We start from the raw sequence: 14,668 nt of genomic DNA, 5'->3' as shown, positions 1-14,668 counted from the left end.
CTATTTGAAAGTACACAAAGGAGAAAAAAGAGAGAAGAATGAAAAAGAATGAAGATAACCTATAAGATATAGAAAATTACCTCAAAAGACCAAATCTAAGAATTACTGGTGTTTAAGATGGAGTTAAGCAAGCGCCAGGCATAGAAAGCTGATCAAAAAATAATAACAGAAAAGTTTCCAAAACTTGAGGAAGAGATAAATATTCAGGTACAGGAAAGTTAGAGAACGCCAAAGAGATCTGACCCAAATAGGACTACCCTGACACATATAATAATCAAACTCTTAAAGGTCAAGGACAAAAAGAGGACCCTAAAAGTGGCAAGAGAAAATAGGCAGACATGTAAAGGAGCTCCAGTTCATCTGGCAACAGAATTCTTAAGGGAAACTCTACAGGCCAGGAGTGAGTGGTATGACATTTTGAGAGTGTTGAACAGAAAAAAAAATCCTCAACTGTCATCCAAGAATAATGTATCCAGCAAAACTGAACTCCAAATATGAAGGAGAAATGAAGTCTCTCCCAAACAAAAGCTGAGAGAATTCACCACCACATCTGTCTTACAAGAAATGCTAAAGGGAGCTCTTCAAATTGAAAGAAAAAAACACTCATGTATAAAAAGAAAACATCTGAAAGTATAAAACCCAAGGTAAAATTAAGTACACAGACAAACCAAAATATTGCAATGCAGTAACTGCAGTGTGCAACCCACTCATAACTTTAGTATGAAGCGCAAAGACAAAACTACCAAAATCAATAATAGCTACAGCAACTGATTATAATAAAACCACAAAGTAATCCCTGAATACAGAGCAAGGGAGGGAAGAACAGATATGAACAGAGACTCCACTATGAGTGCTCAAGTACATGCAGGCAAACAAATGCTCATGAACATCTCCACTAAACAATATTTTTTTTTTTATTTTTCTCTTACAACAAACCATAAATGGGCCACCTAGAGGAGCAGTGGATAAGGGTCTCTGGCTTACAAGGGAATAATGGAGAGCAACATTTCTCTGCGGAACCGGTGAAGATGGTCAGACCCTCCAAGGAGGGGTCCTCATGGCAATATATTGCTGACTATGATAGAGGCAAAGCTCAGGAACAGTTTTGACTCCCCCAGCCTCACAGTTCCTTCTGGAAGCTCCTCCTCAGTTACTTCATCGGGTGACATGTTCCTTTCAAGATTAGTAGGCCCTCCTGCATTGCAAATCATGGTATTACAACAACGAACCCAGTAGAAGCTATTAGTTTTGAAGATTTTTCTTGGGGCTTCAGGAGGCTGTTCAGCTGCATATACAAATGTGCAGTTGTTTGTACAGTTCTTATAAACAAGTAGTTCACGAGAATTTATGCCTAAAAAAAAGCAGCAGCAATGAAAATAATTGATTTCACATTTTCTGCCTGTAAATATTGAAGCACATACACCTCACATCCAACCATAATTAGCTCCATGTACACATTCTACACTCCTAGCTGTGACAACATTGTCTAGAACACTTGACTGAGAGAGAATATCCAAGTCCACTAGCGGGTCTCATCACTCCCAGAACAACTTCTTCTGGAGAGAGTTTTCTATGTAAGCTGCCATCTTTAGGCCTCTGGCCCTCCCAAAATGATATCATGGTACCTTGTCATGTAGCTACGCACAATGAAATGTCCTGTTCATTTTTTTGTGGTAAGAATTCTAGAGCCCTAGAAATTAAATGCAGACCAGAAATCATGTTTCACTTATGGTCTAGAGATCACATGGACCTTCAACAGAGGTGCCCATATTAATGCAGCCTTAACTAGATTTTCTGCAGTTGGCAAGACCCTTCTAGGGTAAACTCCTTCCTGGGACCCTCAGCCTGGTGTTTCAGTCTCCTGGACCAACATATAAATGCTCTTGAGCCCTTGGTGCCAACCTCCTCCCCAGTACAGACTTGATGCACCATTCCAACTAGGTACATGTTATCTGATGGACAAGCCCTCTGGTGAAGGTTATCGATCGCAACTAATGTGATCACGACTAATGTGATCAATAACCTTCACTAGAGGGCTTGTCCAGTGGCCTCAGCTGACCAGTGCCACCTGACCAAAGCTCCATCTAACACCTCCTTCAAGAATCCCTGGGTTAAATACCTTGGCCCTCATCACTACTTCTGTTCCCCTTGAAATCTATCCAGTGTTTACACAAATACTTTATTCTGGAACTTACCATAATTGATTTATCTATTCATGGCTCTGGGTCTTATCTCCTCTATAACACCAGAAACAACTGATGAATACGAACCAGTCACTTGTTTTCTGTTATTTTCCACTTAAAAAGTTTATTGGAGTTCAACATTCTACAGAAATGTGCCTGACCATAAGTCCACAACTCAATGGATTTTCACCAAGTGCCCACAGCCAGTACTCAGCATGCAGCATCAGAAACAGAGCTGCAAGACAGCCCCAGGACTCTTCACTCTGTTCCGCCATGCAGACACTGCTGTGAGCAGCCCAGGCCAAAGACAGGAAATGTATGGGCTTCTAAACCTATAGGTTAGTTCTGTTTGGTTTTGAACTTTATGAAATGAAATTATGCATTATATCTGCTTTTGTGGATGGCTTCTTTTGCTGTAATCTGTGTTTATGAAATGTATCCTTATTGTTGCACACTGTTGTATGTTGTTCATTCTCATAATTGCATAGCATTACATTGGTGAACATACCACAATTTATTGTTGATGGACATTAAGGTTGTTTATGGTTTTTGTCTACTCCAAATAGTGCTGCAATGAATACTCTTGCCTTGTATTTGCCTTGAGGTGAGTCTGTATAAGCTTTTTTATAATTAGCTATGCACCTTGGAGTAGAAGCGCTGAGTCTCAGTGTTTGATACGCAGCTTTAGCAGACAACGTCGAAGAGTTTTCTACACTGGGTTGAACTTATCTATAGTCTGAGGGATTGAGCACACTTCAGAACCCTGACAACACTTGGTATGATCATTTTAGGATATTGAGTCATTTCCTGTGGTGTTATTGTGTTGTGGTTTTAAGCTGCATTTCTTTCAAGAACGACAGTGAACAACTTTTCTTATGTATGTTACACATTCAGATACCATTTTCTGGCAAATTCCCTTTAAGCCTTTTGTTTAAATTTCCATTGATCAGCTTTTTATTAATTCATAGGAATAAGTTCATTATATTATGAATACAAGTACTTTAGTAAATACACGTTTTGAAATGCTTTCTCCTCATCTGTGGCTTGCGGTTTTACTATTTCACAGGTATCTTCTTAGGAACAGAAGTTTTGAAGTTAAAGGTAATTCAACCTATCAATTTCATTCTTATGTGACTAGCACTATTTTGTTCAATTTTTTAAATTCTTAGTTCCTAAAAGTCACAAATACAGCATTTTACACTTTTCTCTAAAAACTTTATTGGTTTAATATTTACATTGAGATCTACAAACCACCTGAAACTGCTTCTTTCATATGGTGCAAATATTGTGTATAAATATCTGACATATCCACCACTACTCAGCGGAGAGCAGTTTCTTTACCTACTGCACTGCAGGGTCAACTTTGTCAGAGATCAAGAAACCAGAAGTACGTTGCTTTTTCTGAATTATTTCTCTTCTAGTGTTGTATTTTTCAATCCTGACCACAGGATCCAACACCAAACCGTTTTGATTAAGGAAACTACATGAATAATTTAATAGTGCAGAGCACAAGTCCTCGAGCTTTTTACTTTTTCCCCAAGACTGCTTTGGCTATTCCTAGCCCTTCATATTTTCAAAAAGCATTCGGTACCAACTTGTCAAAACACAAACACACCCCTGCTGAGACTTTGACTGAAATTCTTTTGGATTTGTAGGTTAATTGGAGAAGAGATATCCTTACTCTTTTGACTCTCATGATCCATAAGTATAGTGTACAATTCCATGTGTTTAAGTCTTTAATGGTGTTTTAAGTCTTCAATAGTGTTTGAGTGTTGAAATCTTGCACAAATCCAGTTAGATTTGTGGTACTTGATGTTGTGATACTTTAAAGAGCACCATTCCTTGGATTTCATTTTCAATCTGTTTCTTGATGTACAAAAGGACAATTGATTTTGTAAACTGATTTTTGAATACTTATCTTGTATCCAGGATCTTTCCTAAAGATATTTGTTATTTGAAGTTTGTTGTTTCTGATGAATAGTAAGCAGTTTAAATTCTTTCTTTCTCCTCTCCATGAGACTTAATACTTCCTCTTGCCTAACTGAACTACCTAAGAACTCCAGTTCCATTGGGAATAGAAGTGGTGATGGTAGACATTTCCCTCAGGGATTTGGAAAGAGTGTTGGATTTTATCAAAACATTTCAGCATCTACAATCATCTCTGCCCTTTTCTTTGTTAACATGGTGAATTAAACTGATGGGTTTTAAATTGTACACCACATTGCAATTGTGTTATTGAATCCACAAGGTAGTGGGGTTATGATGTGTGTGTGTGTGTGTGTGTGTGAGTGTGTGTGTGTGTGTGTGAATGAACCTTTTATTTTAAAATAGTTTTAGGTTTTCAGAAAAGTTGCAGAGATAGTGCAGAGTTCCTATATGCCTCATACCCAGGCCCCTTGTCTCAGGACACTGCCTGAGTTTCTTTCCATAGAGGTCTTTTGCTTACCACCCTGCACAGCCCCAGAAATCAGCAAATCTCCTGAAAGGAAAAATGTCCCAGCATTTCAGCATTCCCAACTTCTTTGTCCTAATATCCATCAGGGTTCATTCAGGAAAATGGAATCTCTAAAACAGTCTAGGTCTAAGTTATTAAATAAAAGTGTTACAGCTGCCATGACCATGGGGGAGCCAAGAAAGGAAGTCAGTCAGGTAAGGCTGAAGATCAGAGGAACAGTCCAGAGCTAGGTCACTTACACTGGGGCAGGCTGGAACAGCCCAACTTTGCAGGGCAATATCAAAGGCCATGCACCATTATCCTCTCAAGTAAGGCTGTGCAGAGGAGTCTCTTGCAGAGGTGTTTAAACTGCTCCACTGGAGTATCCATCACCTAGGCAGGCCAGTGGCCAAATACCTGCTGGAGTCTTAGGAATTGCTTTCAGTCAAAGGCTCAAAAGTGGAGAAGATGGGGTCGACACGAAGGAGGACAGATTGGAGTCCACCAGTGTCCATCACTTCACTAAACCATCGTGACCTTCCAGAAGAGTGATCTCTGCTTCACCCACACCTTGCAAATCTCACTCAAGTTCCTCTTTTTGCCAACTATTACCCCATGAGGGAGTTATGGGAAAGATAGTTCTCAGCCTCATTTAGAGGTAGTAATCCCAACATGACAAAACCATGCCTTCAAGGTCCCCAGCAGTGGCCACTGTGGAGACAAAGCCCAGATTCTCAGCCTCCTGCCCATGTCCCAAATCAGCAGTTGGTCTGAAGAAGAGGTGTGTATGAGTCTCTTCTCACGCTGCTATAAAGAACTGCCTGAGATTGGGCAATTTATAAAGGAAAGAGGTTTAATTGACTCACAGTTCTGCATGGCTGGGGAGGCCTCAGGAAACTTACAATCATGGCAGAAGGGGTAGCAAACATATCCTTCAAATGATGGCAGGAAGGAGAAGTGCCGGGGAAAAGCTCCTTATAAAACCATCAGATCTTGTGAGAACTCACTATCACGAGAACATCATGAGGGTAACCACCCACATGATTCAACTACCTCCCACCAGGTCCCTCCCATGACACACGGGGATTATGGGAGTTACAATTCAAGATGAGATCTGGGTGGGGACATAGCCAAACCACACCGAGGTGGTAATCAGGGGATTATTTTTGCACAAAGCTTGGAACACAGAATGACATGTGAAGTTGCAAGCACAACCACAGACACCGGGGACAAAAAGGCTAGAGGAAAGGCCCTGAGCAGGGCCCCAGATAAGGCCTCCACCTGTGCACCAGGGCGTACACTGGCTGCACCCTCCCTGCTTGCTCCATTGGTCACTGGGCCTCTGACCATACATCTTCTGCAGGTTAGGGCCCTGGGGAGAGAGGGCTCTGAGGAAGCAGCAAGAGCATCCTGGAAGTGCAGGCTGTGCCCTGACCTCATGCTTGGCCTTCCCATCTATGTGTGGTAGGCTTTTCCCTGAGGGGAGTCCACGGCCCATCCACTGCTTTGACCTGCCGAGCTGGAAGCACTCTCTAGACTACCAGAAATTGAATGGCCAGTGAGGACTCGCCCAGGCAGCATCGGGCGTCTACATACACAACCAGGGACAGTGGAGGCTCTGAGGCCCAGCAATGCTCCTACCCCCTGGAGACACTGCAGATGTGTGGATAGATTGTACTACTTTGCAGAGTACCTGGCTCTACAAGATGATGCATGCTGGCCTATCATGAGGCTGAGACCAAAGCGTGCAGAAACGCACTCAGGATTCGAGGACATAAGGGAAGGGGAAACAGAGCTGGGTGCAGAGAAGAAAGCAGACTGGCCCTGGCCCCAGAAACTACCCAGGTAGGGGACTAATCTACAATGTGTCAAAATGACAAAGAGGTACTTACGAATGGAGATTGTCATACAGCGCCTAATATGATACGGACATACTCTAGTGTTGGGACAGTTGAAATCATTTATGACCGCACAGTCATGGCATCTCAAATTATAAGTCCCTGAGAGGGGAGAAAACAGGCTTCAGGCTTCTGCTCCACCACGCCTTTTCCACCCATGACCAGCTCACTCCACCCTTCTTCAATGGCCAGCCCTTCCCCTCTGCTGCCAAGGACTTCTCCTAGCCTGCACGGCTCAGCTCTCTATGCAGTCTGAGTCTGGCCCAGGCTAGCTTCTGGGAGGGAGGCCAGGCACAAGGAGAGCTTTCCCTGTTCTCCAACGCAGGCTCCAGAGAGCGCCACTGGTGGTCACATATGGGATTGCTATGCTCTGCAGACCTGGCCCACCTCGCCAAGGAAGACTGGATACTCACAGGGGTCCGGCATCCTCCTGGGTTTCCCTGGACACAGCCCCTCCTGCCTGGCGCTGACGGGAAGGGCCACATCAAGGTTCCCCCTTGGTCCCTGGTCAGCTGCTCCTCCATCCTAACCCTCTTCTTGCTCATGACTACTCCTGGACTGCCCTAGTGCCCACCCCTGATTACACAGACAATGCAGGCCCCAGCTGGCCGAGACTTTCTCCACGTTGCAGCCAATCATTCCAGTGACTCCCAGCAGCCCCAGGTGAATTCTTGTCCTCTCCAGGACAGTGAGAGGGAAGGATACTTACACTGAGAACCCACGGTGACATTGGCTGCCACCAATGGGAGCCCCATGGCTAGGAGTAAGGCAAAGAGGAGCATCACTTCACGCAGGAGCCTGGACCTGAAGGTAAGGAGACCCATACAACACGTTAGTGACCCGTGGCTCCTTGGCCAGCTCTATGCCCCTGGCCTCAACGGCCTCATGAGTCTCCCTGACTCTGCGCACCTGAATGCCTCCCCCACTGGGCCAGCAGCTCCTCGGGTAAGGCACTGGGGTCGGGTAGGTCTCACCCACACACAAGGCTTTGCCAGGCCTGTGCCCTCACCTCAGACAAACTCGCTGTCACTCCTCGAGCCAGGGAGGTCCTGGGGCTGCTTCATGTGGCAGCTCACCCAAGGGTCCCCATGCTCCAAAATATTTTTCTGTATCTACTGGTTGATTCTGAACCTCAAAAGCGACTTGTGAAATGTTCTCCAATACTGCCCATTGACGCGCTTCCCGCTCTCACACACAACTCAGCAACATGAGGGCTGAGGTGACTACAGAAGGGGCGCGAGGACAGAACATGCCGGAAGCCCAACTTGAAGGCATCCTCAGTGTCACTACGAGAGAACTCCCCTCCCAAAATCAAGTCCTCCTTCACCCTGGGCATCACTGAGCCATTAGCTAATTACTGGTAAGGGGAGGGTCTGGGGCACCTCACACCTGAGTCCTGATGCCAGCACTGTGGGCTCAGAAATGTGGGCTCAGGATCGGTGACCCCCAGGTCACCAATCAGTCGCCACCACCGAGACATTTTCTCGCAGGGACCCGACTGCACCCTTACTCCTGCAAACGCACTGTCTCCATCCCCTACCCCCTTCAGCAGCCCGACTCAAGGGGGAAGCTCCATCTCCCTGGTTGGGAGCAGGTCAGTCCTCAGTGCTCAGTGGGGCAACTCCCTGGGCACAGCTGCTGATGCCTGATGACTCCCCTCATGCTAAGGCCCCACCTGGAGGGGGTCAGAGCCTGATTTGTAGCTCCCCCCACTGCAGGAGCAGCTGGGGCTACAGAACCAGAAGCTGACTGTGTAGCAAGAAGCCACACCCCAGGGATAGGAACGATCAGGATCCAGTACCCACTTTGCCCCACCCTGTGTACCAAGTCCAGCTCCAGTGGGCAAGGCTGAGATTCAAAATGCCCCTAGCCCCAGGTCATCAAATTTGGGAAAAAAGATGGGCTGGTACCTCTGAGACGCAGGAGACCAAGACTGGGGGCCTGTCAGTGTCCACCCTTGGAAGGGGCTCCTGACTTGCCCGGCCAGTCAGCCTCCCTAGGTGGATCTCCTGCCCACTCCATGCCCATTCCCCTGAGACCCAGCAGCCCCGTCTCCACTCTGTCCTGCCTGCTTTCCCTGGATGCCTCCTTCACTCATCCAACACTTGCTCCCAAAGCTGGGCTCAAGGGCACCTGCTGACCCAGAGCATGTACATTGAGGCCCTCTTCCTCCACGAGGGCACAGCAGACATTCTGAACACCCTTCCACTGTCAATGCCCAGAGCACATGCAGGAAAACTGCCATCAAATGTGTTCACTGATTTCCAGCTGGATCGTGGGGCAGATGGGAAAATACCCAAGAGCTACAATGGAATACTAGAAGAAAGCAAACTGGAAAGTCCACAGTAACAGTATGATTTCCTGGGGCACAGGTTGACACCCAGCGCCCAGAGCTTTAGGATTCTATAGCAGAACAGGTCCTGGAGACAGAGCCAGGGCCGAGGTGAGTGGGAAATAAGAGCTTGGATCCTTCACAGAGCATGGATCCTCAAGACTAAAGGTGTCAGAGAAGCAGAGTGGGCTAGAAAATGTGGATCATCAGCATCAGCAAACAGAGACCCTGGTAACTTTGGGCCTCATCTTCCAAAGGATGCATGAAAACAGTGTGTTTCCCAGGAATTCCTTACCCAGAGGCTTTCTCAACAGTCAGTCTGGAGTTAGAACGTGTATGACTGTGTGATCATAAACTCCTGACACAAAAACCACTTGCAAGTGGTCATGAGTCATCCTCATCCTGGGAAGCCAACAGAAACCATCATTGGAGGGGGACATACCCTCCACTCAGACCCCCAGTCTCCGGTTGACTAATGACAAATACAAAAGTGCCACTGACAACCAGAGGCACAGAAGTGATTAAGCCCCCAGGAGCAAAGGCAGAAGAAACAAAATCTCCAAGTTAGACTCCCAAGGAATTCCCATATAGGAATGATTGGATGCAAATGTAAACATACAGCCTTAAAAAGTCAGGAAAAAAATCAGGTCACTTCCACTTCTACATGGGATGCAGGAGGTTATGGCTACTCAGAATGTGACAACCGGGCAAATCAATCCACAGAGTTAAAAGTCACATTTGAAAAGCCCTTGGACAGATGTGGAAGCACCAAGGCCCACGTAAACCGAAATTCCGAAGAGCGCGAGCCCTTCCCAGGGTACCCTTTGTCATTGCAGATACATTTGTCAGTTTGGACACCAGCTGAAAGCCAGGCTGGCTACAGACAGGGACTCCAGTAGGGAATGCAAAACAGAGTGCTGTCTTGGCTCACGGGGGACCAAAGTGGCCCAGAATCTCCAGGTACCCTAAAGACCAAGCCAGTTTTCCCATGGAAGAGCCTCCAAGTTCTGTGGGGGGAGGGACCCTGGGGAGTCACAGAAGGCCAAGTAGAATCCCCCCAGTGTGGCAGATCCCAGGATACAAAGTGCCCCTAGAGGGAGCCTGCCACAGTCACACCACTGGGCTCCATCATTAGCCAGTGGCCCAGATGGAACAGGTGTGTGGGATGAGGTTCAAGGGGAAAGTCAAAGCCTAGAAAGGGAAACCCGTCCGAGCTGAGGATTCGGTGTGAAAGCTGACCATACAAATTGGGTCACCCTTGTCACACCCAACTAAGGTAGAGTGCCGGGTGGGGAGACCATTCAGCACTCAGGATAGAAAACACTGCTCCAAGAATGTACTTCTCTGAGGCCTGACTGCTGAAACTGCCTGCGGTAACCTGAAACCAGTTTTATCTGATGGCTACTGAGACCACCTGCTGCAACTCTAAGCCTGGGTTCACCCACTGCTGTCACTCACTCACTCATCAACCAGAGCTTGCCAGCTCCCCAAAATCCTACTAGTGCCAATGAAACTCAGACAGCAATATGTACTATTTATCTTCTTTATAGAGAAGAGACATATTTTCTTTTTTTTTTTTTTTTGAGACAGAGTCTCGCTCTGTCCTGCAGGTTGGAGTTGGAGTGCAATGGTGTGATCTCGGATCACTACAACCTCCACCTCCCGGGTTCAAGCAATTCTCCTGCCTCAGCCTCCTGAGTAGCTGGGACTATGGGCGTGCGCCACTATGCCCAGCTAATTTTTGTATTTTTAGTAGAGATGGGGTTTCACTATGTTGGCCACGCTGGTCTTGAACTCCTGACCTCAAGTGATCTGCCTGCCTCAGCCTCCCAAAGTGCTGGGATTATAGGTGTGAGCCACTGCAAATACTAAAAATCCTTCTCTTTGTTCTTTGGACATACTGAATGCCAGCCCATCTACCCCCATGCCCCTAATTACAATTATTTCCTCCCAAAGAAAATATTTCAATTTCAGAAAGTCATCTATTTTATTTGACTTCAACAAGAGACAAGCCACACTCTGTAGGAGAAGGGGAAGGGCACCGCTCAAGATGGCTTCAGTTAGGGTTAGAGACAGGGCTGGCTCCAGAGGCAGCCAGGGTCAGGTTGAAGCTGCAAGCATCCCAACTGGCCTCCACCTTTGAGCAAGCCAGTAGTCCAGCCTTCCCACAGGCTCCTGGAGAGAGGAGAGGGCACACATCCCCAGTAGTAACATACAACCACCTCCAAGCTTTCCAGCTATTTTGTACACAACGCCAGACATTCAATAAAAACATCACAGGATATGTAAGAATTAGGAATAAATTATTGCTAATCAATAAAACAACAATAGAAATAAACCCACAGTTCACTCAAATGTTGACATTAGCATACGAGTACTTTAAAAATTCTAATGAGAGCATTAAAGAGAAAGAGAAAAAGATTACTAAATTGATTTTTTAAAGATGAAAAAATTTTAAAAATAAAAGGATGTGTAAGAGGCAGAAATAAGGGACTATAGTATGAATTATTTCTACACCACCATACTTCTGACCCTAAATATGTGAGTTTTTACACACAAACCAGTTCTCCAACTCTCTGGACACTGACTGTCCAACATTTCAATTCAATTCTGGCACTGCCTTGAGTATGGCAGACCCCACAGGTGAAGGGCTCAGTCCCACCCTAATGCCCCCACGTCAGATGCCAATCACAAGTCTGGGCCACGTGTACTTCTGACTGCCCAGTTATAAATCAAGGGTTTCCAAGACCACCTCCTCCTAGATAATTTGCTAGAACAGCTCACAGAGCACAAGAAAACAGTTTACTTACTATTACTAGTTTATCACAAAGGTGACAACTCAGGAACTGTGAAACGAAGAGATGCACGGGGCAAATACAGGGTAAGCTTAAGATGGCTTCAGACAAAAACAGTTGCAATATTTTATTATCAGCAGACCCACTACAAGAAATATTGAGTTTATAACATATATAGAAATAAATTATATGACAATATCACAAAGCAAAGGAGGCTGTAGAACTGAAAGGCAGAAACAGTTATGTCAGCATCGGCAAGTGCAGGCTTCCAGGCGAAAAACATTGCAAGAGGTGACAAGGACAGATACTTCAGAACCTAATGCAGTTTCGGACACTCAGAGTCCATTTTCTGACTATGGTGGCATTAAGCAATAAGTCACCCCTAGAAGGATTAACTGGAAAATCCTCATCTGTTTGGAAATTAAGAACACACCTCCGGATAAGAAATGGACCCCCAAATCCTTCTCAATCGAAGTCAAGAATATTTTGGGCAAAGTAATAATAAAGAATGAAAAATAGAAACCTGGCAGAAGTAGCCTGAAGGGACACGGAAGGAAAAGCAGGGCTCCATTAGAAAAGGAAAAAAGACTGGAAACGAAGGCCTCCTTCTCTCCTTCGAAAGCAAAGAGCCAGAAAAGAATGAGCAGCAGAACGCGGAAAGGGCTGCGGCCCGAGACCCCCGCCTTGGGGAATCACACACAGTGTGGGGGTGGGGCGGCCCCCGGGACACCCTGAGGGAAGGGGGCTCACGAACTGAACGGAGCCCCCACTCCCAGACTCTCGAGGGAAGTTGAGCTGTAAGGGGAGGGGGACCCTGGGACCCCTGAGGGAAGCGGAGTTGGGGTGCCGGCATCTCCCTGGGACCCCTGAGCATAGCTGAGGGGTCTCCCTGGGACCCTGCTGGGGGTGGAGTTCGAGAGGTCCCCCAGTACCCCCGAGAGGAGCTGAGTTGGGGTGTATCCCTGGGACCCTGAGGGGAACGGAGTAGGGGGCATCTCCCCGGGAACCTGAGGGGAGTGGAGTTTGAGGGGTCCCCCAGTACCCCTGAGAGGAGCTGAGTTCGGGGGGTCTCCCTGGGACTCCGAGGCGAGTGGAGTTCGCAGGGGAGTGGGGGCACCCCATCCAGGGAAGCGCGGCGCACCCCCAGGCGGCGTCCTGGCGCCCGAGCGGCTGACGAGGAGGCTCCCGGCACGGCTGCCTCAGCTGGGCCCCTGGGCAGACTCCAGTCTCACGCCTGGATCCCGACCCGCCTCAGAAAACTGACCTGTGCCCCTCGGAGCCCGCAGTGTGCGTGCCCGCCGCCTCCAGCGATCTGAGCCTCCCGCGCCGGCCGCCCCACCCACTTTCTGGAACTTTCCCGGGCCTCCGCCGGCCGCACAGCTCCGCCCTCCTGCCGGACCCTCAAAGCCCCGTCCCCAGGCTCCAGGCCTCCAGCCCATCTGCCAGTGTTCAAAGGTTGGCAGGGTCCCCCTTGGGGCTCCCAGGTGAAAATATTTCTCACAGAAATCTGCACACCCTGGCTCCATCCACGCTCCCTTCAGGAAAGCCACGGGGAATGTTCTAGAAGCCCACGGCCCTGGCTGCTGGAGAAACGGGACAGCAGCCACCCTCGGCAGCCTGTTGGCACCGCCCAGGCCCACCCTGCCCTCAAGGTCTCAGTCCACCCGCCTCGTTCCTGGACCCTCCCTCTAGGTGGTCCCGCCATCACCATAACCCCTGGGGACCCCGGGAGCCCCTCCGCTCAGGGTGTGACCCCGTCGCCTCCGGAGCCGGCCCTGTCCCCAACCCTGAGCAAAGCCAGCTTGAGCGGTGCCCTTGCCCTTCAGCCCCGCCAGCGCCCACGTGTGCAGACGTTTCAGGGGGAGACCTGCCTGGCTTTCGCTTGAGCTCCTGCCATTTTGCCTTCAAGCTGTGTGTGGCCAGGGACAGCTGGCTTCACCCGAGCATCTCCTACACAGTGTGGCTTGTCTCTTGTCGAAGTCATATAAAATAGGTGAATTTCTGAAATTGAAATGTTTTATTTGGGAGGAAATAACTGAAATTAGGGGCATGGGGGCACACTGGCTGGCCTTCAGTATGTCCAAAGAACAAAGAAAAGGCTTTTTTAAATTCGCGGTGGCTCACACCTGTAATCCCAGCATTTTGGGAGGCTGAGGCGGGGAGATCACTTGACGTCGGGAGTTCAAGACCAGAGTGATCAACATGGTGAAACCCCATCTCTACTAAAAATACAAAAATTAGCTGGGTGTGGTGGTGCGTGCCTGTAGTCCCAGCTACTCAGGAGGCTGAGGCAGGAGAATCCCTTGACCCCGGGAGGTGGAGGTTGTAGTGAGCCAAGATCACGCCATTGCACTCCAACTTGCACAACAGAGCAAGACTCTGTCAAAAAAAAAAAGAGTAACTGTCTCTTTTCTATAAAGAAGATAAATAGTGCATATTGCTGTCTGAGTTTCATTGGCACTAGTAGGATTTTGGGGAGCCGGCAAGCTCTGGTTGATGAGTGAGTGAGTGACAGCAGTGGGTGAACCGAGGCTTAGAGTTGCAGCAGGTGGTCTCAGTAGCCATCAGATAAAACTGGTTTCAAGTTACCGCAGGCAGTTTCAGCAGTCAGGCCTCAGAGAAGTACATTCTTGGAGCAATGTTTTCTATCCTGAGTGCTGAATGGTCTCCCCACCTGGCACTCTGCCTTAGTTGGGTGTGACAAGGGTGACCCAATTTGTATGGTCAGCTTTCACACCGAATCCTCAGCTCGGACAGGTTTTCCTTTCTAGGCTTTGACTTTCCCCTTGAACCTCATCCCACACACCTGTTCCATCTGGGCCACTGGCTAATGATGGAGCCCAGTGGTGTGACTGTGGCAGGCTCCTTCTAGGGGCACTTTGTATCCCGGGATCTGCCACACTGGGGGGATTCTACTTGGCCTTCTGTGACTCCCCAGGGTCCCTCCCACCACAGCACTTGGAGGCTCTTCCGTGGGAAAACCGGCTTGATCTTTAGGGCACCTGGAGATTCTGGGCCACTTTGGT

General features: G+C 47.9%; 1 protein-coding gene across 2 annotated transcripts; it reads right to left on the bottom strand.

Moving 5' to 3' along the window:
- Nucleotides 1–891: 891 nt before the first annotated feature.
- On the bottom strand, nucleotides 892–12,976 carry GML (glycosylphosphatidylinositol anchored molecule like). Of its 2 annotated transcripts, none has more exons than XM_032758512.2 (4): nucleotides 12,907–12,976; nucleotides 7,225–7,319; nucleotides 6,510–6,617; nucleotides 892–1,351 (listed from the first exon to the last, which is right to left on the bottom strand). In XM_032758512.2, the coding sequence occupies exons 2-4, from the start codon at nucleotides 7,295–7,297 to the stop codon at nucleotides 1,056–1,058; spliced, it is 477 nt and encodes a 158-aa protein (XP_032614403.1). In that variant the 5' UTR covers nucleotides 7,298–7,319; nucleotides 12,907–12,976; the 3' UTR covers nucleotides 892–1,055. The 2 variants fall into 2 exon arrangements, with proteins under 2 accessions (XP_032614403.1, XP_058300572.1); XM_058444589.1 differs by lacking the exon at nucleotides 12,907–12,976 and adding an exon at nucleotides 12,784–12,847 and having other exon boundaries at nucleotides 902–1,351.
- Between the last annotated feature and the right edge of the window lie 1,692 nt (nucleotides 12,977–14,668).

This window comes from Hylobates moloch, unplaced genomic scaffold (genome assembly GCF_009828535.3).
Source record: "Hylobates moloch isolate HMO894 unplaced genomic scaffold, HMol_V3 SCAFFOLD_9, whole genome shotgun sequence".
In the NCBI taxonomy this organism is placed as follows: Eukaryota; Metazoa; Chordata; class Mammalia; order Primates; family Hylobatidae; genus Hylobates; species Hylobates moloch.
The sequence above is the reverse complement of the archived record's forward strand: the minus strand, read 5'-3'. Positions and strand labels throughout refer to the sequence as shown.